The sequence below is a fragment of the Astyanax mexicanus genome, chromosome 8 (genome assembly GCF_023375975.1).
Source record: "Astyanax mexicanus isolate ESR-SI-001 chromosome 8, AstMex3_surface, whole genome shotgun sequence".
Taxonomy (NCBI): Eukaryota; Metazoa; Chordata; class Actinopteri; order Characiformes; family Acestrorhamphidae; genus Astyanax; species Astyanax mexicanus.
In genome coordinates, this window is record NC_064415.1 from 42,046,747 (window position 1) to 42,071,687 (window position 24,941).

A 24,941-nucleotide genomic window follows, 5' to 3' on the forward strand; every position below is an offset into this window, starting at 1 on the left:
GCTGCGGGTTCAGGCAACTCCTCGTTAGTATAGTGGTGAGTATCCCCGCCTGTCACGCGGGAGACCGGGGTTCGATTCCCCGACGGGGAGAGCTGCGTTTTTTTCCCAAACTCGAAGGTGATTTTTAGGTGAAATTTACCCCAGGAAAAATTATTGAGGCTTAATCATAAAACTGATTGAAGTGTAATCTTTTCCTTGGATGTTATAGGCTTTTATTTTCACATGGCACTGACTATGCTTTCCATTAAAGAGCACAACTTTGTTATACATTTTTGTATCATGAAAATAATGGCGTTATATGAGTATTAATTTTTTTTTTCTTTCAACTAAATATATATTCTATAGAAAGAAGTTTAATTACTCCACACACAATTTACACTATCTTTTTGTTAATGTGTAATTAACATCTTAAATGCAAAAAGCAATGTATTATTAATAAAATAAAATTTCTGACAATATAACTGTGCCCTCCATCCCTCAATTTTTTACAATTAATTTGAATAATTTCTGTGTTTTTTTGTGTATGTTAATAATACTGCAATAATAAAGGCCTTCCCCAGGCCAACATAGCTAGCTAAAATAAAAGGAAAGCGAAGAAACCTTTTTTTTTACATTTTAAATGGACATCCTTCATTATTTATATCTTTAGGATCTTAAGAGGTGAAGATATCATACAATAAACATTTTCATTTAACAAATTTAAAAAATGTAAAAAAAAAAATAATCAGGTGCAGCACATAAGCTGCAGATGATTTGAACATGGTTAGAGAGGATTTAAAAGGTCTTATTTAAACCTTTTTGTAATAAGTGGTGGCCCCATGGTCTTTCCATATATATATATATATATATATATATATATATATATATATATATATATGAATTTTGTGGATATTGAATTTCGAAAATACACTTTTTTCAGTTGTATTAGTTTAATCAAATGTCTATATTTATGAATTATTTAAAAAATAAAGGTTTTCATGTGGGGTACTAATATTTTTTTTAAGACAGTTACTACTACTCACTACAGGCAATGTGCAAAGTAAATTCATACAATAAACATATCCAATTTGTTCTGTGCAATATTCGTCTATAAGTTATTATGTGTATTGTTATTGAGTATACTGTGTATATATATATTATTTTATTCTTCTTCTTGTAAATATTGTTCTCTGCACATTGGTGGGAATCTGCACCCAAGTTTTTCACTTACATGTACACCTGTACTCTAAGACGTGACAATAAAAATCTTGAATCTTGAATCAATGGACTGAATACATATGCATGCCCAGTACCATAGTATCACGCCATTTAGCTGTTAAATATGTACGTTTTATAAATATTATCTTTATTCTGAAACAGGAAACTAATTACAAAACACATATATTTTGTAGGAACCTTTATTTTATAAATGCTTCAATTCATTTTTAGGTAGGAGTCATATACAGTTTTAGATGCATAATAGTGTGTCCAAAATAACCTTCTTAGCATATCATGATAAATACTCAAGAGGGCATAATGAAGAATATTTTATTCACAGTTGTTTAATAAAATGTTCAAAGTGATCATTCAGCAAAACACTGAGCAAAACACAACAGTTAAATAATTTAATAACACATGAATGCATACGGGTACATGGACATACTGGCACATACGTGTACAAATGTTGTTTGTAGCAAATTAAATACATACTGGTTTGTTTTTCAGTTATAAAATTGAATGGTACTTATGTATACAAAATGCTAGTAAGGAACACTGTTGCAAATACAACCCATATCAAACTCCATGATGTGGTGCTGTTGTTTTTCTTGAGCTTGCATATTGCGCCAGCCATACGTTCTTCCAGGATTAGAAGAGCAATCCTTCTGAGATGAAAAGACTGTCATAGGGGTCTTCAAATGCTCTTAAAAAGTCGGCTTAAAAATTCCTAAAGAAAAAAAACACATTATTATCAGTTCTATCTAGGCATTAACAGGAACATTTGGACCAACCTAAGCATTTCTTTACACTTGAAAGTCCAGACCAGAGTCTGAACCAAGGTTTATGTGTTTATTATACAGTAGTTGGACAAGGAAACTGAAACACCTGGTTTTAGACCGCAATAATTTATTGTCCCGACAGACAGTTCTGGTGGAAACAGGAGAGTTGAGGTGCATATTGAATTCTGCCGTGATTTGGGCAGCCGTGGTTTTATGTTTTTTGGATACAATCCGGGTTAGCACCCGAACATCCCTTTCAGACAGCTTCCTCTTGCGTCCACAGTTAATCCTGTTGGATGTGGTTGGTTCTTCTTGGTGGTATGGTGACGTTACCCTGGATAGCGTGGCTCTTGATACATCACAAAGACTTGCTGTCTTGGTCACAGATGCGCCGGCAAGACGTGCACCAACAATTTGTCCTCTTTTGAACTCTGGTATGTCACCCATAATGTTGTGTGCATTGCAATATTTTGAGCAGAACTGTGCTCTTACTCTGATAATTGAACTGTCACACTTACTGTCGCTCTTACTGGTGCAATGTACAATTAATGAAGGCTGCTCCAATTTAGCCATGAAACCTCCCACACTTAAATAATAGGTGTTTCAGTTTCATTGTCTAACCCCTGTATATAGTATTCATTGGGTCTGTTTTTGGTTAGTTTTGGTTTTATAGTGCAGTTTAATGAGCCAACAAAATAACTTTACTACATCTTATGGTATCAAGGTCAGCTCCTGTTTTACAGCAAAAAACGAACTGCTCCAGAGTGCATTTGGGACCAGACCAAGATCACCTCCTCTCAGTGTGGTTGTTTTAGTTCATATTAGAACCAATGACGGTATTCACACCTTCGGAAATGAATGATAAAAATGTGCAGGTGTAAAAATATCCTTAAAATCAACTACAACTTGACTTCAAAGAAGGAAGTCCACCAAAAAATATAAATGAATTGTGGGAAATGTTCTCTGATTGTCTGGTGTACATTTTAGATGCTTTTCCACTACAGACTCAATTGGTTACTAAGGCCATATTGTACCATTCTGCGCCAGTGTGAACCTGTTAGCCTGGTTTCCATTTGCAGGGCTGCTTAATCTGGACCAGGAAACAGGAACCAGGCTCATCCAACACTACTAATGAGGTGTTTACCATGATTCATCAAAACACCATGTTAGCAAGGCCAACAACCTGGCTCATCCAACATCGCTAATGCCACATTAGCAATGCTAATTTTTATATATTTTATTTCACTATCCCGAACTGAGCGTGAGCAATGATGGTGATGAGGATCAACCAAAGATTCCAGCAGTGTGTTAGGAATAGTGGCAACTGGGCTTATCCAATGTTGCTAATACAGCATTAACAATAGCGGTAACTAGTGCTGGGCTATTATGGCCTATAAAATTATCTATAATTGATTTTCGATTATAATTGATTTTTTTCTTACTTACTAAAAATCTAAGTATCACTAAAACCATGTTAGTAATGTCGGCGATCAGGCAAAATACTCCCAAAATCTCTTACCCTGCCTTCACATTTGCAGACGATTTTTTTCTATTTTCTCCCCAATTTACACGGCCAATTACCCAACTCACTCATTAAGACTCCCCAACACTAGGAGGGTGAAGACTAGCACCTGCCGACACTAGCACCTGCCGACACTTGTGAAGTCAGATTCCGCCTCTTTTCGGCTGTCGAGTAGCATCACAGTGCACTCGAAGGAAAGCACAGCGACTCAGTTCGGATACATCAGCTCACAGATGCCTTGTGCTGAGCGAGATCACCCTTTGGAGTGATGTAGAGAGAGAGCAATTTCTGCCCACCCAGAGAGAACAAGGACAATTGTGCTCTCTCAGGGCTCTGGTAGCCGATGTCAAGCTACATGAACAGGATTCGAACCTGCGATCTCCTGATCATAGTGGCAGCACTTAGCCCACTGGATAACTCGGTGAAACAAGCTAGCTACCTATCAAGCCACCAACTGGACTCATTCATGCTTAATTGTTCTTCAAACTGCCCCTGTATTTGAGCAAATGTGCATCATATAAAACAGGAAAGGAATAATACGTGGTTATAATCCTCTCTGTTGTGTTCAGAAACACATTGCTGGGGATCTGAACGAAGTATGGTAGGAATAAATGGTTAACAGAGCAGAAAGTGGGAATCTCAGACCTCTGTGTCTGTGATTGGTCTGAAGAATTTTTTTTCAGGAAGTCAGTGTACAATGTCGCTTCAACATGTCATATTTAATTTTCAAAAAATCTCAACTTCGTTTGCCACTTGTCCCTCTGTAGCTTTTTTTTGCTTGATGCTGTGTCAAAGCTGCAAATCGCACCCTACCAAAGAAAATGAATGGTTGCAGGTCGTTCTGTCACCTGCCAATGTGAACCCAGTGTAACCATGCAGAGAAAACTGGCCCCAGCCTGGTTGGTAAGCCTTCTGTGCTCAGAACCATTTGGCCCCACAGTGGAAAAGCAGCATTTCTTTCTAAATTGCACATTTGTGGCGACTAAAGAACATCAATTTTGCAGCCACATGCAGGAAGTTTACATAATGGTCTTTCAGTGAAGGACAAGGGCAGAACACATCACTCTAAATGCCTCAAACTGCAGTCAGAGCGAAAACACTACGAATAACGGGCCATTGGGGAATGATGGGTGTAGTAAATTATGCTGCACAATGACAGCCTCCACCATCATTCTCTTTTCCCTCTTCCCCTTCCTCCAGTGCATTAAACAATCACGCCAATGTCGAAGGACACACCCTGCAAGGCACCCTCCCCAGAACAATTTAATAGAGACTGACGAATAAATTGAGCATACCAACCGTATTCAGTTGTCCACATCAGATGAGAGGTTTTCCATCTACAGTTAAAAGAATGTAGCAATTAACGTCACTTACAACAATGCAGCTTAATTTCACCCCAAATGCATCTCAGCGATGTCACAGATAAAAGGTCCTCTCGCTCTCAGATGGGTTGAGTGGCGCCTCACCAGTTTATCATTGCCTTCGTCATCAAAGTCATCATCGTCATCATCATCTTCATCTCTGTCTGTCATTTCACCGCACTCTCTCTCCAAATGCGCCCCGCGCACTTCCTCTGTGGAGCGACGGGCTGTCTCATTATGCAGAGATGGATAGACATCATCACACTTTCTATGGGAAACTGAAAATAGAAAGCAAAAATGAGAGAATGATGATGATGCAGAGAAGCTGACAGAGAGAGAGGACATGAAGACAAAAGACGCTTTATTCCACGGCCAGCTACAGTGCTGGGTTCAGAACCGTCTTTTAATCACTATTCTCTGTTGGGAAATCAGAAATATTTTATAGAATGTTTTTTAGAGAAATTGTTAGTTAAAAAAGTTAGTACGCAAACTGATCCACAGAATCTAAATACAGTCATATGAAAAATTTGGGCACCCCTATTAATCTTAATCATTTTTAGTTCTAAATATTTGGGTGTTTGCAACAGCCATTTCAGTTTGATATATCTAATAACTGATGGATACAGTAATATTTCAGGATTGAAATGAGGTTTATTGTACTAACAGAAAATGTGCAATATGCATTAAACCAAAATTTGACCGGTGCAAAAGTATGGGCACCCTTATCATTTTATTGATTTGAATACTCCTAACTACTTTTTACTGACTTACTGAAGCACAAAATTGGTTTGGTAACCTCACTGAGCTTTGAACTTCATAGCCAGGTGTATCCAATCATGAGAAAAGGTATTTAAGGTGGCCAATTGCAAGTTGTTCTCCTATTTGAATCTCCTCTGAAGAGTGGCTTCATGGGCTCATCAAAACAACTCTCAAATGATCTAAAAACAAAGATTGTTCAACATAGTTGTTCAGGGGAAGGATAGAAAAAGTTGTCTCAGAGATTTAACCTGTCAGTTTTCACTGTGAGGAACATAGTAAGGAAATGGAAGACCACAGGGACAGTTCTTGTTAAGCCCAGAGGTGGCAGGCCAAGAAAAATATCAGAAAGGCAGAGAAGAAGAATGGTGAGAACAGTCAAGGACAATCCACAGACCACCTCCAAAGAGCTGCAGCATCATCTTGTGTCACTGTGCATCGCTCAACAATAGAGTGCACTTTGCACAAGGAGAAGCTGTATGGGAGAGTGATGCGAAAGAAGCCATTTCTGCAAGCACGCCACAAACAGAGTCTCCTGAGGTATGCTTTGTGCTTTTGCTTACCTCAGGCAACTCTGTTTGTGGCGTGCTTGCAGAAATGGCTTCTTTCGCATCACTCTCCCATACAGCTTCTCCTTGTGCAAAGTGCGCTGTATTGTTGACAGAGGGTGCAGGTAGGACGAGGGGCGGGCGCAAATGCAGGTAAGAACGGGGTAAATAAATGTATTAAACAAAGAAACAACCAAATAGTAAAACAAACACCGGAAAACATAAACAAACAGAGAGGCCAACAAAACAACCAAACTAAACAAAATAACAGGAAAAACAAATAAGAGAAATAAACAAGAAAGTAAATGAGAAGTAGAAATAACTGAGAAACGCAGAATAATAAACAACAAAGACCGACGAAGGAAACGCGGAAACACTGGGGTATAAATACACAAGAAGGGAAACAGGGGCTAGGGGGCGGAGCTACAAAATGAACACAGGTGAAGGTAATGAAACACTAAGGAACACGGGTCACATGAGAGACACAGGCACAAGAAACAGGTAAACAACCAGAGAAACATGAGAACAGACAGGAAACAGGCAAAGGACGTGACAATAAAATTAGTTTTACACAAATTTCTTTCTTTTTTTACACATTTGTGTTCATTTGATTCAAATTAATTAATACGCAAGTGATTTACTTAAACCAATCCATATACAGTAACAAGTCAACAGTTTGGACACACCTCATTCAATGTTTTGTATTATTTTGTTATTTTATGTATTTTCTATATTGCTGATTAATATTAAAGATATGAAAACAATTAGGGGCCACACATGGAATTACGTAATAAACAAAACAGTGTTTGGCCTCCACAATCTCATGATCTAAACCTGATCAACTTAGATGGTGATTTGAGGTGATTTAGGATGAGCTGGAGCTTCACGGTGTGAAGGAAAAGCAGCAACTATTGTTCAGCACCTCCAGGAACTCCTTCCTTCAACACGCTGAGAAAACTATTCCAGGTGACTCTCCCTCATGAAGACACTGAGATTGAAATACCAAGAGTGTGCAGATCTGATCTGTCCTCAAAGATAAATGTGGTATTTAGAAGAATCTAAAGTATAAAACATATTCTGGTTTCTTTAACACTTTTTATTTACAGAATAATTCTGCATGTGTTCCTGTATAGCTTTAGTCTTCAATATTAAATTTACTATGAAACAAATCACACACACACAAAAAACAAACTGAATGAAGAGGTATGTCCAAACTTTTGACTGGCACTGTATGTGATTCAAATGAAACGGAAACCTATTCCTACATCTTTGAATTATACAAACAAAACACTGTTCCCATTGGCTCCTGGGACCATCTACTTGCATACTGCGTTCCTTTCCCACATTTCCTCGCCATCCATGAGCAGTTATTCAACCCAGTTTACCTTCTCTTGTGTTATTTTTCCGTACATAAGGTAGTACATCTACATGATCCAGTGTTGTGGGCTGTAAGAGCAAGTTACTCCTTTCTCTGCTGCAGAAAGTGGCTTTATGTTGGCTAAACGCCAGAGTGATCACTCATGCTAATTTATGTCATCAATACCTGTTACATGACAGATTTATGTCTCATATCAGTAAGCTGTGTTCCCAATTCTGTTTAGATTTTAAAATGAGAACCTTTAATACTCCAGTCTCAAGTCCTGGGTTTTGTTCTTGCTGGAAGGCACAGTTAATGCTTTAATTGGCCAGTTAGCACCACACCTACCAAAAATTATAAGTCAACATAAATTCAGTGCAGTTAACTTAATTCCTTTAATAAACTGTTCTTAATTCAGTGTGTTATTTAAGGTCAAATCATTTAACTTATTAACACTTAAATGGTTTAAGTTGACTTGCCTCACACTTAAGTTCCTTTAATGCAAACTGTTAATTAGAATATTGAGTCATAATTATTGAGACAATTAAGTCAGTGTCAGGTGGGAGCAGGAAGGAGACGTGAAGAGACGTACAACCATGGACGAGGAACACAGGAACAACTTATACACACAGAACGGGACAGGAAAGAGGAAACACCTGGGACCGGGTAACATGGGGGCGGGGCTACAAATGAGTAACAGGGGAAGAGACACGGGATAAACACAGGGACAGATCAGTAAGACTAAAAAAAACAGATGAGAACATGACAGTCAGACAATTTGATTCAGCTGTGTGTAAAGCCACTGTGTTCATTCACTCCATTAACGTGTTTTAGAACGTGATTTGTTAATATGGTATAGACAAACTTTCAAATTCAACTGCATGTTTCCAGCTGAAGTATTTTTTTTTTATTGGTAAGTGTAAAGTGTAAAAAAATAATCAGGTATATTGTATATGATGCCATGAATAAAATGTGGCACAAAATAATTTACTTCGATTATATAATCTGTTACATGGAGTGGTGTTGCATTATATTACTCAGAAGCCCCTAGATCAGGGGTGTCCATGCGGCCCGTTTCCTTTTTTGGAGCAGCCCGCGAGGTATTTTAGAAATAGAATGAAAAAGCGTCTAAAAGCGGAGAGGGTGCGTATTTCTAGCGCAGACAAACGGGGCAAAGAGTCTAAAAGCGGAGAGGGTGCGCATTTCTATCGCAGAAAAACAGCCCAAAGAGTCTAAAAGTGGAGAGGGTGCGCATTTCTAGCGCAGAAAAACGGACCAAAGAGTCTAAAAGCGGAGAGGGTGCGCATTTCTAGCGCAGAAAAACGGACCAAAGAGTCTAAAAGCGGAGAGGGTGCGCATTTCTTGCGCAAAAAAAACGGCCCAAAGAGTCTAAAAGTGGAGAGGGTGCGCATTTCTAGCGCAGAAAAACGGATCAAAGAGTCTAAAAGCGGAGAGGGTGCGCATTTCTTGCGCAGAAAAACGGGTCAAAGGGTCTAAAAGTTGCCAGTTTACATTAAGAGACATCATGAAATTAAACATCAATTTGAAAAATCTTAAGAGAGTTAGTGAAGTAAAATGGTGTGTAAATGAAATAATCAGGTAAAAAGTATTATTTAAAGTGGTATATTTCATTATTTGTTTTATTACAGGGTGTGGCCCGTGACTTCAAATATGTTTCTCCTTCTGGCCCCCAACAAAAAAGTTTGGACACCCCTGACCTAGATTAAACATATGTTTGTTCTAACAGAGATCACAACTGTACATGTATTATGGTTCAGGTATATGAAGCAGGATTACAGTTACTACAGGGGAACTGATGGATAGTTTGAGAAACACCATTCTAGCTCTGCTGATTTTCCAATATACACTTATAAAACAGGTTCCACTAGTCAAAGAACCCCTTTTTAATACTACATAGAATTCTTCTTGCTAAAAATGTAAAATAAATAAATAAATAAACAGTGTTTTCAGACACCACTCAAGAGTGGCACACTACGATGTACCATACAGTGAACTGGGTCACGTTTTGGATGGAAGCTAGGTCTAAAAAGAGCTCAGTCAGTCGCTTGGCCGTATTTCAGTCACACTGTTATAAAGGCAATAAAACACTGTCAGAATGATGGTGTTCCTGCTAGTGACATGAGTGGCTTTCACTCTCCACTTCATAGCCTCCATTTCTCCACCCCTCACCTGTCTCCACTAAATGCTGCCTCTCCATCTTCTCCACCCAGCCCAGCAAAGAGTCTATCTTGGTCTTGATCTGAGAAAGCTCTCGCTTGATGGTCAGCAGCTGATCCGACTTTACTATGGAAAAATAAAAGTTGATGGTAGAACAAGTTGACATTATGTCCTTTGATATACAGAGCTGTGAAAAAATATTTGATTTCTTTTGTTTTATTTTTTTTTGTCATACTTACATTTTTCACATTAGCAAACAAACTTTGACATCAGAAAAAGGTAACCAGAATAAATATAAAAAGCAGTTGTTAAATTATTATTTCATTTATTAGGTGGAAAGAGCTATCCAAACAAACCTGGTTCTATGTAAAAACAAATAATTACCTCCATTAATTAACTGTGTTTAACTAAATATTTTATAAAGCTGAGTTCAATTTCACTAACCTGTTTATTGCCAGACCTGTAGAATCAATAAATCACTAAAATTGAACCTGTAGAGTAGATCTCAAAAAGCAACACATTATGCCCTGATCTGAAGAAATTAAAGAACAGATAAAAAAAACAAGGTAATTGATCATCTATCAGTCTGAAAAAGGTTATAAAAAAGTTTCTCAGGCTTTTGGACTTCAGCGGCAATATTATTCACCAATGGAGAAAACATGGAACACTGGTGAACCCTTCAAAGAGAGACTGGTCTACTGAACTTACTCCAAAAGGGCATGAACAACTCATCCAGGAGGTCACAAAAGAACCGAGAACAACATCTAAAGAACTGCAGGTCTAACTTTTCTCAGTTAATGTCAGTGTTAATGATTCAATAATAAGAACGATATTGGGCAAAAATGCTATCCACATGGGAGTTCTCAGGCAAAAAACACTGCTGAACAAAAAGAACAGAAAGGTTTGTCTCCCATTTGCCAGCAAACATCGTGTTGATCCCCAGGACTTTGGGTAAATATTCTTTGGACCTATTTGGCAAAATTGGATCTTTTTGGAAGGCATGAAACTAAAACATAGTTTCAGGAAAAAGAGCATCATACTGAAAATAAAACATGGTGGTGGTAGTTTGATGGTCTGGGGCCTGTTTTGCTATTTTATGACCTGGACAACTTGCTGAAATTGATGAAAACATCAGTTTATGCAGCAGCACAATGATCTGAATCACACCAGCAAGGCCACTTCTGAATAGATGAAAATAAAAATGAAGGTTTTGGAGTGGTCTAGTTAATGTCTGATTGAGATGCTGTGGCATTATCTTAAACAGGTGGTTCATGCTTAAAAGGCCTCCTATGTGGCTGAATTAAAACAATTCTGCAAAGATGAGTGGACCAAAATTCCTCCAAAGGCTCATTACCAGTTATTGCAGATGCTTGATTGCAGTTGTTGCTGCCAATGGTGGCACAACCAAGTTATTAGGTTTATGGGCAAATACTTTTTCAGTTAGAACAAGGTTGGTTTGGATAGATTTTGTTTTTTATCTTAACCCTTGTGTGGTGTTCGGGGTCTGTGGGACCCGTTTTCATTTTTCATCAAATGATACTAAAAATATATTTTTTCTAACTCAAACTCATTGGCATTGGCTCATTTTTTGTGAAAAACATATATCAAAACACATTTTCGATAAACACACACTGTACACCTCCCCACACACATTTATATTACACACAGTATGTTTGGCCAAGGGCTAATAAACATTGCTTCATTTGTAAATTTGAAACGAAACAAATTTTCTACTCATATCTTGAGTTTAATTCATTTTCTTTTACATTTTATTAAAAAACGAATAAAAAAAAGAGTAGCACTTTTTGAAAGAAATGTAACATAAGAAAGGTAAAGGACAAATATTAACCATGTAAGCTGTTTATTGCTTGCAATTTAGGTGAAGCAAGCTGAATTTTGCTGAATTAAATACAAGTAACAAAGTAAACGAGTAACAAAAATATGAACACCACACAAGGGTTAATAAATGCAATTATCATTTTTTTTAACTTACCTTTGCCTATTATTAAATTGTGTTTGTTAATCTGAAAAATATAAGTATGATAAACAAAAAGAAAGTAAAGAACTGTACAATAGTTATTTTCTTCACTTCCCCTGAGTTTGCCTGAAATATCCATGACATGCTTTTCTGAAAATACCTCAAGGATTTACTCTTTTCAGAACATCAACTTTATGAACATGTTCCTTAAAGTGAAACCTATACCTCAATCTTTTCACAATAGCTAGCTATCATTTACTTCACCTTAAGTCATCTTCCTCTCTTCCTCTCTCTCTCCCTGCATCTACACTCTGCATAAAGCTGCTTGGTAATGTGATGTGCTGGACAAACCCTTAGTGCTGGAGCAGGAGGAGCTGGAGCTCAGTGATCTTGTGTGAGAGAAAGATGAAGAGCCTCTGGAGGGCGGAGAAGGCTTCAGTCTGCGTGTTGAGGGTCCTAGCACACGGGAGCGCTTCACAGGGAATACGGCCCGAGGCGGAACAGTCACCCGCCCGTGAAAATCCAGCAGCCTGGAAACAGAAAGAGACACACCGCCCACCAGACCATGATATACCTGTGATTTAACATGATATAGCTCTGTGAAAAAAATCCACTCTACACAATTTTCAGTTCCTATACCCAAACACAATCCATCAGTCCAGACGTGTTTATTTCTAAACCGGTTACCAAACTCAAACTACACTAAGTTGTTAAGTACCGTATTTTTCGCACTATAAGGCGCACTAAAAGTCCTTTCATTTTCCCAAAAACGATGTATACATTTTACCAGTCAAGTACTAAGCAGCAGTAAAGTCACTCCGCTGAAGTACAGCATTAGACAGTAGTTTCAGTTTAGTTCTTCAGCACTGAAGCTGAGCAGTATTAGCATTAGCCACAAACCACGCTAAGCGCTAGCTCTTTTGCTGTTCAGAGGTGAGTATTATCAGCCTGTAGCCTGCTGCTAATTCCAGCTAGAACTGCTGAAGCAGCATTAGCATTAGCCGCTAACCACACTTAGCATGTCGGGCAGGTACTCAAGCACCCTCCGCCCCCCTCAGCATGTGCCTGCTCTAGGGTCCTGTTGCTTTGCCTCTAGCCTTAACATGTAACATGAGGTTTGGTTTGGTATAGAGACATACAGGTTCTGTATGGCATCCTAGGGCACATTTTCTCTCAGATCTTATAGCTGGGCCTATAGATCCTGCACACTTATAGGTCGCTGAAGCTGGTATCCAAGCTGGTGCCATAAATGTTTAATTGACAACCAGGAAGGCCAAGAAAGCTTTGCCATTTGGCAAAGACATTCCTTGAATATGTATGCTGAGTGTGAATGTATGCAGAGCTAAGAAATGGCAATTAGGAGCCCTGCCAAGAGAGGCAACATTTCTTCTTAGATGTTTAAGCTTCTTGTTGGCTTTTAGTCCAAAATAGCTCAACATGTCTTGGCTAATCAACTGTAATTGGGGGAGAAAAAAAATTGGTTAATTTTTCATGAAACTATATACACAGTATTTAGTGGTGGATTAAGGTGATTGGGGCCCCTAGGCTACACTTTGAATGGGCCCGCCATCCGAAACACTTCTACACACACAAAAAAATGTGAATGACTTCATAATATTCTGTGATTAATTATAATGTCACATCCTGGCCCTGTTCTGTTTCTGTCCTCCTTCCTGTGCTCCTGTTTATCTCTGTTTATTTACCTTTTTCCTCCTTGCCTGTCATTCTCCCATGCTGTTTTCACCTGTGTCTCATTTGTAGCTCCGCCCCATCGTTACCTGTCGTCAGCTGTTTCCTGTTGTCCGTCTGTATTTGTAGTCAGTGTGTTTCCTGTTCCAGAGTCCATTCTTGTACGTTTCACGCCTGTTAGGTTGTAGGTTTTTCTTTTTTTCCCCCCGTTCCTATGTACTCAGTGTTTCATTGCTTATTTTGTTCTCTGTTTTAGTTTATTGTTTGTTTTGTAAATAAAATTACTCGCATTTGCGTCCATCTGTGTCCTCTCCTTGCTCCTGCTGCCACTCCTGACACATAATTAAAATCATGATTTATTTTTTAGGCATATCTCAGGGTATTTTGAGGATTTTTAAATTAGAATATTTGAATGTGCTGAGTTTAACTGAGAGCTTTAATACAGGATAGAAATGCTAGTGTAGCTGCATATTTTACCTTCAACAACCTGGAACGTAGGTCCGTAGATAGCTTGTTGGGACAGCGCGAGCAGCCACAAGCACACTCACACAGACAAACTCATCATTCTTATCATTAATAAGGTTTCTTACTGAGCGCAAAGCTTGGTGTAGTGAGGCGGGGCGAAGCAAGGCGAGGCAGGGAGGGGCGAGGTGATTGGGTGAATGTTAATTAATTTAGAAAATATGGCAAATCAGTGGGCTCTAATCATTGAATGGGCCCCAAAGCTGCAGCCTAGGGAAGCCTGTGTGTTAATCCACCCCTGACAGTATTATGTGTTTATCTGCAACATAACTGATTTTGCTAAAGAGGGTGCAATAAACTGAATTTTATATACGAGCTTTGTTAAAAAGACACCAAAAGTCTTTGATTTCGCAGCGCTTTCCGCTAATGAGGCATCAGGACACACTGGTGATAAAGTCAACACACTGCCGAGCAGGTTGCATGACGTTTTGTGGCCTAATCATCCCTCCGTTCTTTCCCCCATAAGACAGAACTTCAGAAAATGACTAGCATAATTATCTCCCCTTTCCTTCCATAATTATTGCGTAACGGCACCCGGCGGGTAGCGCCTGTCGCCGCAGACAGATTTATTTTCCGGCATGGCTCATAAAAACCCTCAGTCCCTGCACAAAGCAGACACAAAAACAAACACATGAAAATGTCAGAGATGGGATGGACGCCCCATACCAACTCCCAGAGCCATCTGACATTCAGCCACCACCTCCCGGGAGGACTGTATAGCCGGCATTAGACTGCACAATGAATAGTCCTACAGCCAAATAAAAGCCACATACATTACCGCTATCATCGCCTATTTCTATTCACCTAGGTGTTTTTTATGCCGCACCTTTTCCTTCTTTTTTTCCGTCATGCACAAAAGGATGGGGTGAAAGAATGAAGAGACAGAAGCACCACACCGGTGACATTTCAAAAACCGTGTCATAGCAATACATCACATAAAAGAAAATACATCGAATAGGTGGCACAAGGACACATCATTGAAATGACTGAACAAGATGTACCCATTCGCTCAAAATGTGCAAGACTGTGCGCACCTCTGTACATCACTTCAGGTGAATCAAATATTTTACATGAATATCATTACTGCCACAAGTGTTCTGAAAGGTAACACTGTAGCTAATTCACTGCATCACTCTGTTGAAGTGCCAGCTTGAGTTTATAATGCCAAGCATCGATGGGTTTTTGAAAATGGCTGTAAAAATACAGTACAAGGTAGTAATCTTAATATTGTAGACATATAGACCCACCTGCCGTAGAAATCTTCCCTGTAGAAGTCGTAGTCAAACCCGTAGCTGCTGTGATAGAAAACATTCAGTCAAAGCCAAGAAATGTAACAATTTTTTGGAAAAAACAGCTCATTTTCGCACTTGATGGCAGCAATGCATCTCGAAAAAGTTGAGACAGAGGCATGTCTGCCATTGTTTAGAATAATAAAAAAATGTATGTAATAAAACCTGTATTAATATGTAATAAAGCATCTATTAGTATGTATCAAAGCTTATTCTCTATTACTGGGTAATAGAGCCATCTATTACTGTTTTAAAAAGTGCATTGCAATGTAATTAAATATCTATTACTATGTAATAAGATATATATTCCTATGTAACAAAGCCAATAATCTGTTACTAGCTAATAAAGCCTTACTAAACCTAGAACTCTATTGCTACGTAATAAAGCCTTTATTACTAGGTGATTGAAGCCATTAATACAAGGTAATAAGGCAAAACCTCTGTTACTAAGTAATAATCATGCAGCTATTACTAGGTCATTGAAGCCGATAATATGAGGTATTAGGCAAAACCTCTTTTACTTGGCAACGAAGCCTCCATTACTAGGTTGAAGCCTTGAATATGTAATAAGGAGAACCTGTTTTACTCTATTACTAATATCAAGCAACACTTCTATTACTAGGTAATTAAGCCTCTATTACATATACATAAAGCAAAAGCCCTATTACTAAGTAATCAAGTCATTATTACTAGGTAAATAGTCTCTTTTATGTAATAATAAAGAAAAAAATATTATTTTGTAATAAACCCAAACCTTTACTACTATGCAATGGAACCTCCATTACTAGGGAATAACATGAGTGCCAACATAGACCTAAATACAAATTCTTACCTGTACAAAGCTGTGAGGGGCCTCTTCAGTCCCACTTTTGGTCTGTAGAGTCTGTGTTCTCCTGCCATGTTGATATCTGCAGGAAAAAAGCCACCAGGAACGCTAGGTAAGATTCAGACTGAAGCTAGTGCTAGAAAAAAGAATGACAGCATGATTTGGCCCAGTGTTTGCTACACTAGTCTTGCACTGGAGCGACACAGTTAGTGTAACTAACAAGTAATGGAAGTTTATACTTTATTGGTAAGCATTGTGTAAGCTGCACACATGTATTATCATAGACCTAAGTTGAAAAGTTTGTTTGTAATGGTCTGTTTTAAAGAGAGCAGGGTATTGTGTAGGGATGGAAACTACTTAAAAGCACTGAATATGATTTTAATCCAATACAAAATTCAGAAAATATTTTCATAGAGTTCAATAGCTTTCCAGTCTGTTTGTGCACAGGGCAAAAAAGGCTAATGTTCATGTGAAACAAACACAGTGGCTCAAATCAAGAAACAACCCAATTACACCCAATCAGCAACAGTGGCAAGTCAGAATCAGTGGAGACTTTATAGGCTGCTTGGTACATGTTAAATTACTTATACTGTCCAGGAAAGTTGGTCAAAAAAGGAAGAATCTGACGAGTAAAAGCTGAGGTGAGGGCAAACAATGAGGCATTTGTATGTTGGACTTACAAATGCTAAAAGGCACAAAAGGGATAAGGGTATATATCTGCTCAATATATGAGTAACCCTTACTTCTGAAGTCTTAATTTCTACTGAGGAAAAAGTTAGGACACTCCATCCCATCTGCTAAAAGCTGGTATGTCCCCCTTTGCTTGAAATAAGATATCTAATGGAACTATATCTGGCATCGACTGGCAGAAGGTCTTTCCCACTCCTCCATGCAGAATTCTTTCAACTATGTGATGTGTGACTAGCATTACTAGTCACACATCACATAGTTTGTGAATAGCAGTGGGTATGTAAATTGATCATGAACTGTTGCCTCAGTGTACAGCTTGGGAACTCCCACAGCTGTATAAGTTATGAGTTGTTATCTTGTGAGTGAGGCTGAACACTAGCCAGAATTCTCATGGCAAGGCAACATGAATTATGGGAGTTGGAGCAAGGCCTAATTGTGGGTGTCAGGTGGATAAAGACTTCCATTTCTGAAACTGTGTTTATTTACAGTCCTTAATTCACCGAGTCACTTGTGTACTGAGAAAAAAACATATACCATATTTTTCGCATTATAAGGCGCATTGAAAATCCTTTAATTTTCCCAAAGAATGTGAGTGCGCCTTATAATCCAGTACGGTTATGAATGAACCAGTCAGGTTGTAAGGAGCAGTAAAGCCACTCTGTACAGCACTATAAAGTAGTTTTAGTAAAGTTGCTGCTAACCCAAGCTAGCACTGCTGGAGCAGTATTAGCATTAGCTGCTAAGAGCGCTAAGTGCTAGCTCTTTCTCTGTTCAGAGGCGAGTATATCGGACTGTAGTCTGCGCATATACCATGTTGAAACAAGCTACGCTAGCTAATGTCACCCTAACTTTCTGGAACTCTCAGGGTTCCTTAGTGTAGCGCTGTCTGGCAGCATTAGCCGCTAACTGCGGCTAGCACTAGCGACTATTGGCTAATGCTTATGCTCCAGTTTCTAAGCTTACTGTAAATAAATCAAAGGGTTTTACTCAACCAAATAACTAGCTTTCAGGAGAGAAATCTGTGTAGATTAACATCCAGCGCTTGTTTGACTTTGAAAAAAAGTTTTTTTTTTTAAGAATTACAGTTTGGTTTACTTAGCTTAGAGTTTAGTTACCCACCCACCACCAGCCAGCGGCGAGACATGCTGAGAAGGAAAACATGGCGACACCCCTGTTCCTTACCAGTGTCGCCTACTAGTGAGCCTTATAATCTGGTGTGAAAAATATAGTAAGTTACCCACAGTGGTAATGTGACTGGAGGCATCTGGCTAGAATTGTGTGAATCGTGTAAACAGACAAGTGACTGGCAGAGACTTCAACACTCAGTGCAGGAGACTCCACACACATATATCTGTCTCCATCTCCATCTCTTAATATTGCAGAGAGATGATAAAAGGAAGATAATTTTTGTTATATTTAAATATTTTTAAAAGGCCAAGATTATGATGGAGTGTCTTGGCTGGTTTTCTCATCAATGTTTCACACTGGCCTCTGGGGCAAAACTAAAAAAGCAAACTTCACAAACCAAACGCATCTTGGCTGATCAGCTACATTGGGGGCAAAGGGGTAAATCATTTTCACAGAACAATCTCTTTAAAGGTTTACAGGCCAGTGCATGTACAGCATGCTAATGACAGCCTGCACGGCAGCAGAAAGCAGTTGGGGGTGATTCCAGACACATGCATCAGCCTGCTGTCTGAGTGACTGATCGTTCAGCTCTCTCTCATCACAGACAGAGACCATATCACGGTTACAGATTCTGCGTCTGAACACACACACACACACATACAGTCACTGCAGAGTGCTTTTCGAGGTCGCTCGGCGCATCCTGCAGACTCAATCACAGCTCACAGCTTTAGCTGCTCTCCTTTCCAGGCGATTTCAGCCTCCACTCTTGTAATAACAGACAGAACTGAAAAACATCCCACTGTTCACTGGCATCCTTTACCTGAGAACACTTTAACATGTACTAGAGGTCAATAGCAGAAAAATGAACAAAGCCTAAAAAGCTGCAAGAAACTGATGAATGGAGGACTACCGTCACATGGCAAAAGCAAAAGTGGCCCAAATCCAACTTTTGTCATCATATATGGCATAGATGGGATATTTGTATGGTGGTGGGAACTGCAAAAACACACTTAATCTGACTTTTCACTAAAACGTAAATATTGAGCCTCTTTCAATTCGATAAGTATTTGCCTGGTTTTGTACACAAACAGTATTAAAACATCATTTTGGTTTTATTTGAATGTTTTACTTAAAAATCTGGCCTGGCGTGCTGATCCTGTAATTGGTTTCGGTTTAATATACTTCTAATCAACTTCTCTACTGGTGTTACTTATTGTAGTTTAGGACCTGACTGTCAAGCATTGGGATAACTCTGGACTTGAGTATTTGACTTTTGGATCTTGACTCAGGGCTGGAGTGTGAAGATTTGGGGCTTGATTTGGAGCTTGAATGTCAGAACTTTGGGCTTGATTTGGGCTTGAGTTTTAGAACATTAGATCTTTACATGGGGCTTGACAGTCAGGATTTGGGTCTTGACCCAAGGCTTGAGTGTGAAGACTTGGGGCTTGAGTGTCGGGACTTTGGGTCTTGACTTGGGGCTTGAGTGTAAAGACTTTGGCCTTGACCCAAGGCTTAATTGTGAAGACTTGGGGCTTGAGTGTCAGGACATGGATCTTGACTCTGTGCTTGTCAGGACTATGGGCTTGATTTGGGGCTTGAGTATCAGGACTTGGATCTTGAAGTGGGGCTTGAATATCAGGACTTGGGTCTTGACTCTGGCTTGTGGTGTGAAGAATTTGGACTTGGATCTTGACATGGGGCTTGAGTGTCAGGACTTTGGGCTTGATTTGGGGCTTGAGTGTCAGAACTTGGGACTTGATATGGGGCTTGAGTATCGGATCTGTCTTGATTCTGGGCTTGAGTTTTAGGATTTGGGTCTTGACTCTGGGCTTGAATTTAGGCTTGACTATCAGGACTTGAATCTTGACTCTGGGCTTGAGTGTAAGGATTTTGGTCTTGACTAAGGGCTTAATGGTGAGGACTTTTGGTTTATTTGGGGATGAGTGTAAGGACTTGGATCTTGACATGGGGCTTGAGTGTCAGGGCTTTGGGCTTGATTTGGGGCTTGAGTGTGAGGACTTTTTCCTTGACACAGGGCTTGAGGGTGAAAACTTTTGGTTTAATTTGGGGCTTGAGTGTCAGGACTTGGATCTTGACAGGGGCTTGAGTGTAAGGACTTTGGTCTTAATTTTGGGGCTTAAGTGTCAGGACTTGGGACTCAAGGCCAGATCGGGGTCTTGTTTCTTTTAACTTATTGCTTTGTTCCCACCTCTGGTTTGGGCCACTTCTATATGTGGTATTAAAATCCAATACATATCCAACTTTCAGCAAAGCAACTTAGTCTGAACAGCCAAATTAAAATGAATCAGAGACGAACAAATGCATAAGATGAGTTTAAGTGGTTTAAGTGTCAGGACTTAGAAATTGACTTGAGTGTGAAGATTGGGGCTTGATTTGGGACTTGAGTTTCAGGATTTGGGTCTTGAGTGTCCTTAAATGCATATTTGCTGATAAGTCGAGCTGTCAGCCACTGGAATTTGATTGATGCTGACAAATATGAAAGTGAAACTTTATGTTGTTTTTTAACCATGAACAATGATAGTCACCACATAGTCATCACAAAGCAGAGGCATGTATTTAGCAACAGGCCGCTGTCACAGAGCTTATCAACAATTTTTAACTCATCACTGATAGGATGATCCTAGAGATTTGGTTAAATCCAATCACACTATATGGATGGTTTATGGATATGCATAATGGATGTATGGATGTACATATTCATTTTAATACAGACAAATGCAAGGAATCAGTCACATTCCTTTTTTTTCTTACACCTGCTGTATGTAGTCAAAGTGTCTTATATACTCATGGTCCTAGTGATTTAGAGCTTCAGGCTATGTATAAGCTTTTATTATAAAACTGAAACTATAAAAAAACTCTTGCTATAAAATAGAAAGTGCAGAATTTTAATTAGCTCATAAAGTCAGGTTCACACCTTCTCAGAAAAAACAAGGCATGCTCTGACATTCAGAGCTGTGGTGTCGAGACGCAAATGATGAGACTGTTATCCTGCAAAAGCCATTATAACACCTTCAGGATGACTGACATCAAACCACCTTTGGTTAGGAAATGCTGTTCTAGAATGCTCTGAAGCATGTTTTTCTAAAAAAAAAGAAATAAATGAAAGAAATGTATTATATCATCCTGAAAAGCGCCATTTCTCCCCCCTCAGTTAATGGTTAATTTCTTGTTCCTAATTAATCTTCTGGTTCATAATCGTCTGGTACACAGATATTGTGCTTGCCATGCCTTGTATTTTTACTTCACCTTCCATCAAGCTCATGACAATAAATACTTATCTTATATTTTAAATAAAAACATAAATAAAGGTGGGAATTGCAACAGCACCCATGATACAATCTCATCATGATATCGGCCACAATGTGATAATGTTGGTTATGAGGGTGCAAGTGGACTTTGAAGATTTTGGGATTCATTGGCTCTGAGGGTTAACATGGACTTTTCCATTAAAATGGGAGATTTTACAGCAGTGCTATTTAGTCTAATTAAAACAGACTAATGAAAACAGTAATCACACTTGGGTTTGGGCCAAACAACCGCACAGAACCTATTGAGAGGAGGTGGTCTTGGTCCAGGCCCAAACAAACTCTGTAGCGGTTCATGTGTGGTAAGAAAGTGATCCAGCCTTGATCCGATCCAATTATCAAATGCTATCATCATGCTTGAGCTAAATGGCTGTTCAGGTGCAGTTTAACCTGATATATTACCCAGATAATTAAACCAGATACAATAAACACTCCAAGTTAATGAACTCGCTAACCATTTTTGGACCAAATGATGAGTGATTACTTGCAAAATCTGGGCACAGAGCCAGATGCAAACATGCAGATTAAAACTTTAGGCATGGATACATCTGCAGCACAGAGCCTCACCCTAGTGTGAGACTTGGTGACAGAAAAAAAGCGTGTGAACTCTTTGGGAATCCTTGGATTTGTGCATAATTAGGTCATTAAATGTTTTCTGTCTTCATCTTCAAGTCACAACAACAGACATACACAGTCTGCTTAAACTAATACCACACCAAAAATTATATGTTTGCATGATTTTATTGAACACAACATGTTAACATTTACAGTGAGGGGTGGAAAAGTATGTGAACCCCTAGGCTAACGACTTTTGTAAGAGCTAATTGGAGCCAGGATGTGATGAGATTGAATGTGTTGGTTAAAGCTGCCCTGCCCTTTAAAAAAACACACCAGTTGTTAGTTTGCTGTTTTTAAGAAGCATTGCTTGATGTGAATCATGCCTCGTGAATCATGCTCTCAGAAGACCTACGTTCAAGAATTGTTGACTTGCATGAAGCTGGAAAGGGTTACAAAAGTATTTCTAAAAGCCTTGATGTTCATGTGTCTACAGTAAGACAGACGGTCTACAAATGGAGAAAGTTCAGCACTGTTGCTACTCTCCCTAGGTGTGGTCGTCCTGTAAAGATGACTGCAAGAGCACAGAATGATCAATGAGGTGAGGAAGAATCCTGGAGTATCAGCTAAAGACTTACAGAAATCTCTGGCACATGGCAACATTTTTGTTGACAAATCTACAATAAGGAAAAAAAAATAAACAGGAATGGAGTTCATGGGAAGACACCACGGAGGAAGCCACTGCTGTCCAAAAAAACATTGAAGTTTGAACACAACGTTTGAAGTTTGTAAAAGAACACCTGGATATTCCACAGCAGTACTGGCTACATATACTGTACTATGGACAGATGAAACCAAAATTAAGTTGTTTGGAAGGAACACACAAAGCTATGTGTGGAGAAAAAAGGCACAGCACACCATCATCAAAACCTCATCCCAACTGTGAAACATGGTGGAGGGAGCATCATGGTTTGGGGCTGCTTTGCTGCATCAGGGTCTGGACGGATTGCCCTCATCAACTGAAAAATTAATTCCCAAGTTAACCAAGACATTTTGCAGGAAAACTTAAGACCATCTGTCCTCCAACTGAAGCTCAACAGAGGATGGATGATGCAACAGAACAATGACCCAAAATATAGAAGTAAATGAACAACCAAATGGATTCAACAGAAGAAAATACTCCTTCTGGAGAGTCCTAACTAATTTAGAGAAAAAGTTGGATATAAAATACAAAAGGAATTTTAGTGCTTTACATTGATAACATGATGAATGGCACAAAGATAATCACAAGATCATTATGATGTACATTATTTAGTTGAAGAGATATTTATATTATTTTTTATAGTTTTAGAATGAACAGAAACAGCGTCACAGGTGTGTGAAGGGAATTTCCAGCCAATGGGGATTGAGCTCTGTCGTCATCAGTCACTGACACAAACAAGCTAAAAAAACAGACTGTTTCAAAATAAAAGTCATTAATGCAAGTACCACAAGTACAAACCCACTCAGAGCTCATGCACATCTCGAACCAGTCTAGACAATGTTTTACCACCATTAGCATGCTGGCTGTTATTAAACATGCTTTGCTATAAACTGGTTAAAACCTGCTTTGCTATAAACTGGTTATTTTAGATCAAATGTGATTTCTTGTTCATTTATTTGTTAGTTTGTTAATTTGTCATTTGTATTTATGTACTAAAATAGACAGTACACAAAATTTTCCATATTTAAAAGATTTAATCAAGATCTCTTCAACCCCTCAACTTATTCACTTACTGTATGCATGTACTTTCCTCTTCCTACCAGACAGAACAGTCCCTTTCCCTAATGAGGGCCTAATTATCATATATTATGCTGTATGTTTTTTCTCTCCTTTTGCTTCCCCATGATGTAACTGAGACACTGGAGCGTGCAACTGTTTGCAACAGTCCGTACCCTCAGGGAGGACCGTCACATTCACTTTCAGTGCAGCGTATCATCCTGCTGCGTCATACACACACACTCCCTGAACCCACAGCAACTTTGATCCGCCTGCTTCACACCAAAAAACACCCATTAAAACGGAGATGCTTTTTATAAGAGTTACTGCTAATGCAGTAAATCTATAATCTGACATTACATAATACAGGACCCAAAGACAATAACAACAGCAATGCTGCCATATTAGTCATTTATATCCTAGTGAATTGCATAGAATTACAGTAAATACATGATGCAGGACAAGTTGTATTTGTATGAGTAGCACTGCATAATATATTGTTTTGGCATCGTTATCACAATTTGTGTATGCACAGTAGTCACATTGCATAATGTGCAAAGTCTGATGCAATGCCAAGTTATGTTTAAGATTTTCTGCTGCTTAATACAAAAGGAAAGATTTACACAGTTCTCACTCACCATGATACATCTATAGATTATATTTGCCCACTACCATTTATTTCACTCCAGTACTGGATGTGCAGAATGAATTACACTGTAAAAATCAAATGTTGAGAAATCGCAAAATTTTAAGGCAACTTGCTGCACAAGATTTTTGAGTTTTGCGGCCAACTCAAACTCCTACATTTTGAAGAAATCCAGCTGTCAAATTAAACAACATCCACACAAATCTGGATGTTTTTAACCTCTTAAGCGCGAAGCCTATTATTACCAATTTCCGCCTGAAATTACATACTCACATTTGAATAATTGTATGAATTAAGGCAATTTTATGAATTAATATCACTTAGAAGCCACAATTCATTTACACACTTTAATTATTCAATTGAACATGTAAAGGCCAAAATATGGTAAAAAAAAACAGGACATTTTTTAGGCGCTTTTCAGATTTTCTATTTTAATTTTTATACACATAAAATGAACTATTTATATGGAAGAAGTGTTTTGGCAGCTCTACATTTTGCTATAATGTGTTTACAATCATCATATAAAATTATAAACTGCTCCCTTTTACTGGTTTCATAATGTAGAGCTCTGAACCTGGTATGGTCCTTTCTTTCTCCAAAGGACTGGAAACTTTATATGAATAAAAACTACCACTTTTATAACTCATTTTGCAGTAAAGAGGCTGTTTTTGTATGTTTTACTCCTATAGAAACAGAAAATTGCGGTGTCTCTTCAACAGAGCTCTGCCTGCCCAGTGGGAACTCTCTGAGAGTCAGAGTCTGTGGCCGACCAGCCCCCAGCTCGCATTTTAGCTGGCAGAACTCGGCACCTGGTTGGCTGACAGAGCTCAATTAC

The 24,941-nt window shown here is 38.8% G+C and overlaps 1 protein-coding gene and 1 non-coding gene across 5 annotated transcripts in view; one reads left to right on the top strand and one right to left on the bottom strand.

Moving 5' to 3' along the window:
* The first annotated feature begins 18 nt into the window (after nucleotides 1–18).
* trnad-guc (transfer RNA aspartic acid (anticodon GUC)) lies at nucleotides 19–90 on the top strand. The gene has a single exon. It is a non-coding gene; the product is annotated as a tRNA-Asp (tRNA).
* Nucleotides 91–1,420: 1,330 nt separating this feature from the next.
* Nucleotides 1,421–24,941, bottom strand: part of ralyl (RALY RNA binding protein like) — a 76,430-nt gene continuing 52,909 nt past the window's right edge. Inside the window, exons 3-9 of one of the 4 annotated variants that reach the window (XM_022678018.2) lie at nucleotides 16,009–16,084; nucleotides 15,135–15,182; nucleotides 12,028–12,206; nucleotides 9,711–9,824; nucleotides 4,965–5,137; nucleotides 4,794–4,835; nucleotides 1,421–1,924 (exon numbers count right to left, since the gene is read on the bottom strand). In XM_022678018.2, the coding sequence (XP_022533739.2) occupies nucleotides 4,803–4,835; nucleotides 4,965–5,137; nucleotides 9,711–9,824; nucleotides 12,028–12,206; nucleotides 15,135–15,182; nucleotides 16,009–16,084 (623 nt within the window). In that variant the 3' untranslated portion in view covers nucleotides 1,421–1,924; nucleotides 4,794–4,802. The remainder of the gene's footprint in view (nucleotides 1,925–4,793; nucleotides 4,836–4,964; nucleotides 5,138–9,710; nucleotides 9,825–12,027; nucleotides 12,207–15,134; nucleotides 15,183–16,008; nucleotides 16,085–24,941) is intronic. The other 3 variants (XM_049483029.1, XM_022678017.2, XM_049483028.1) reach the window with 3 other exon arrangements.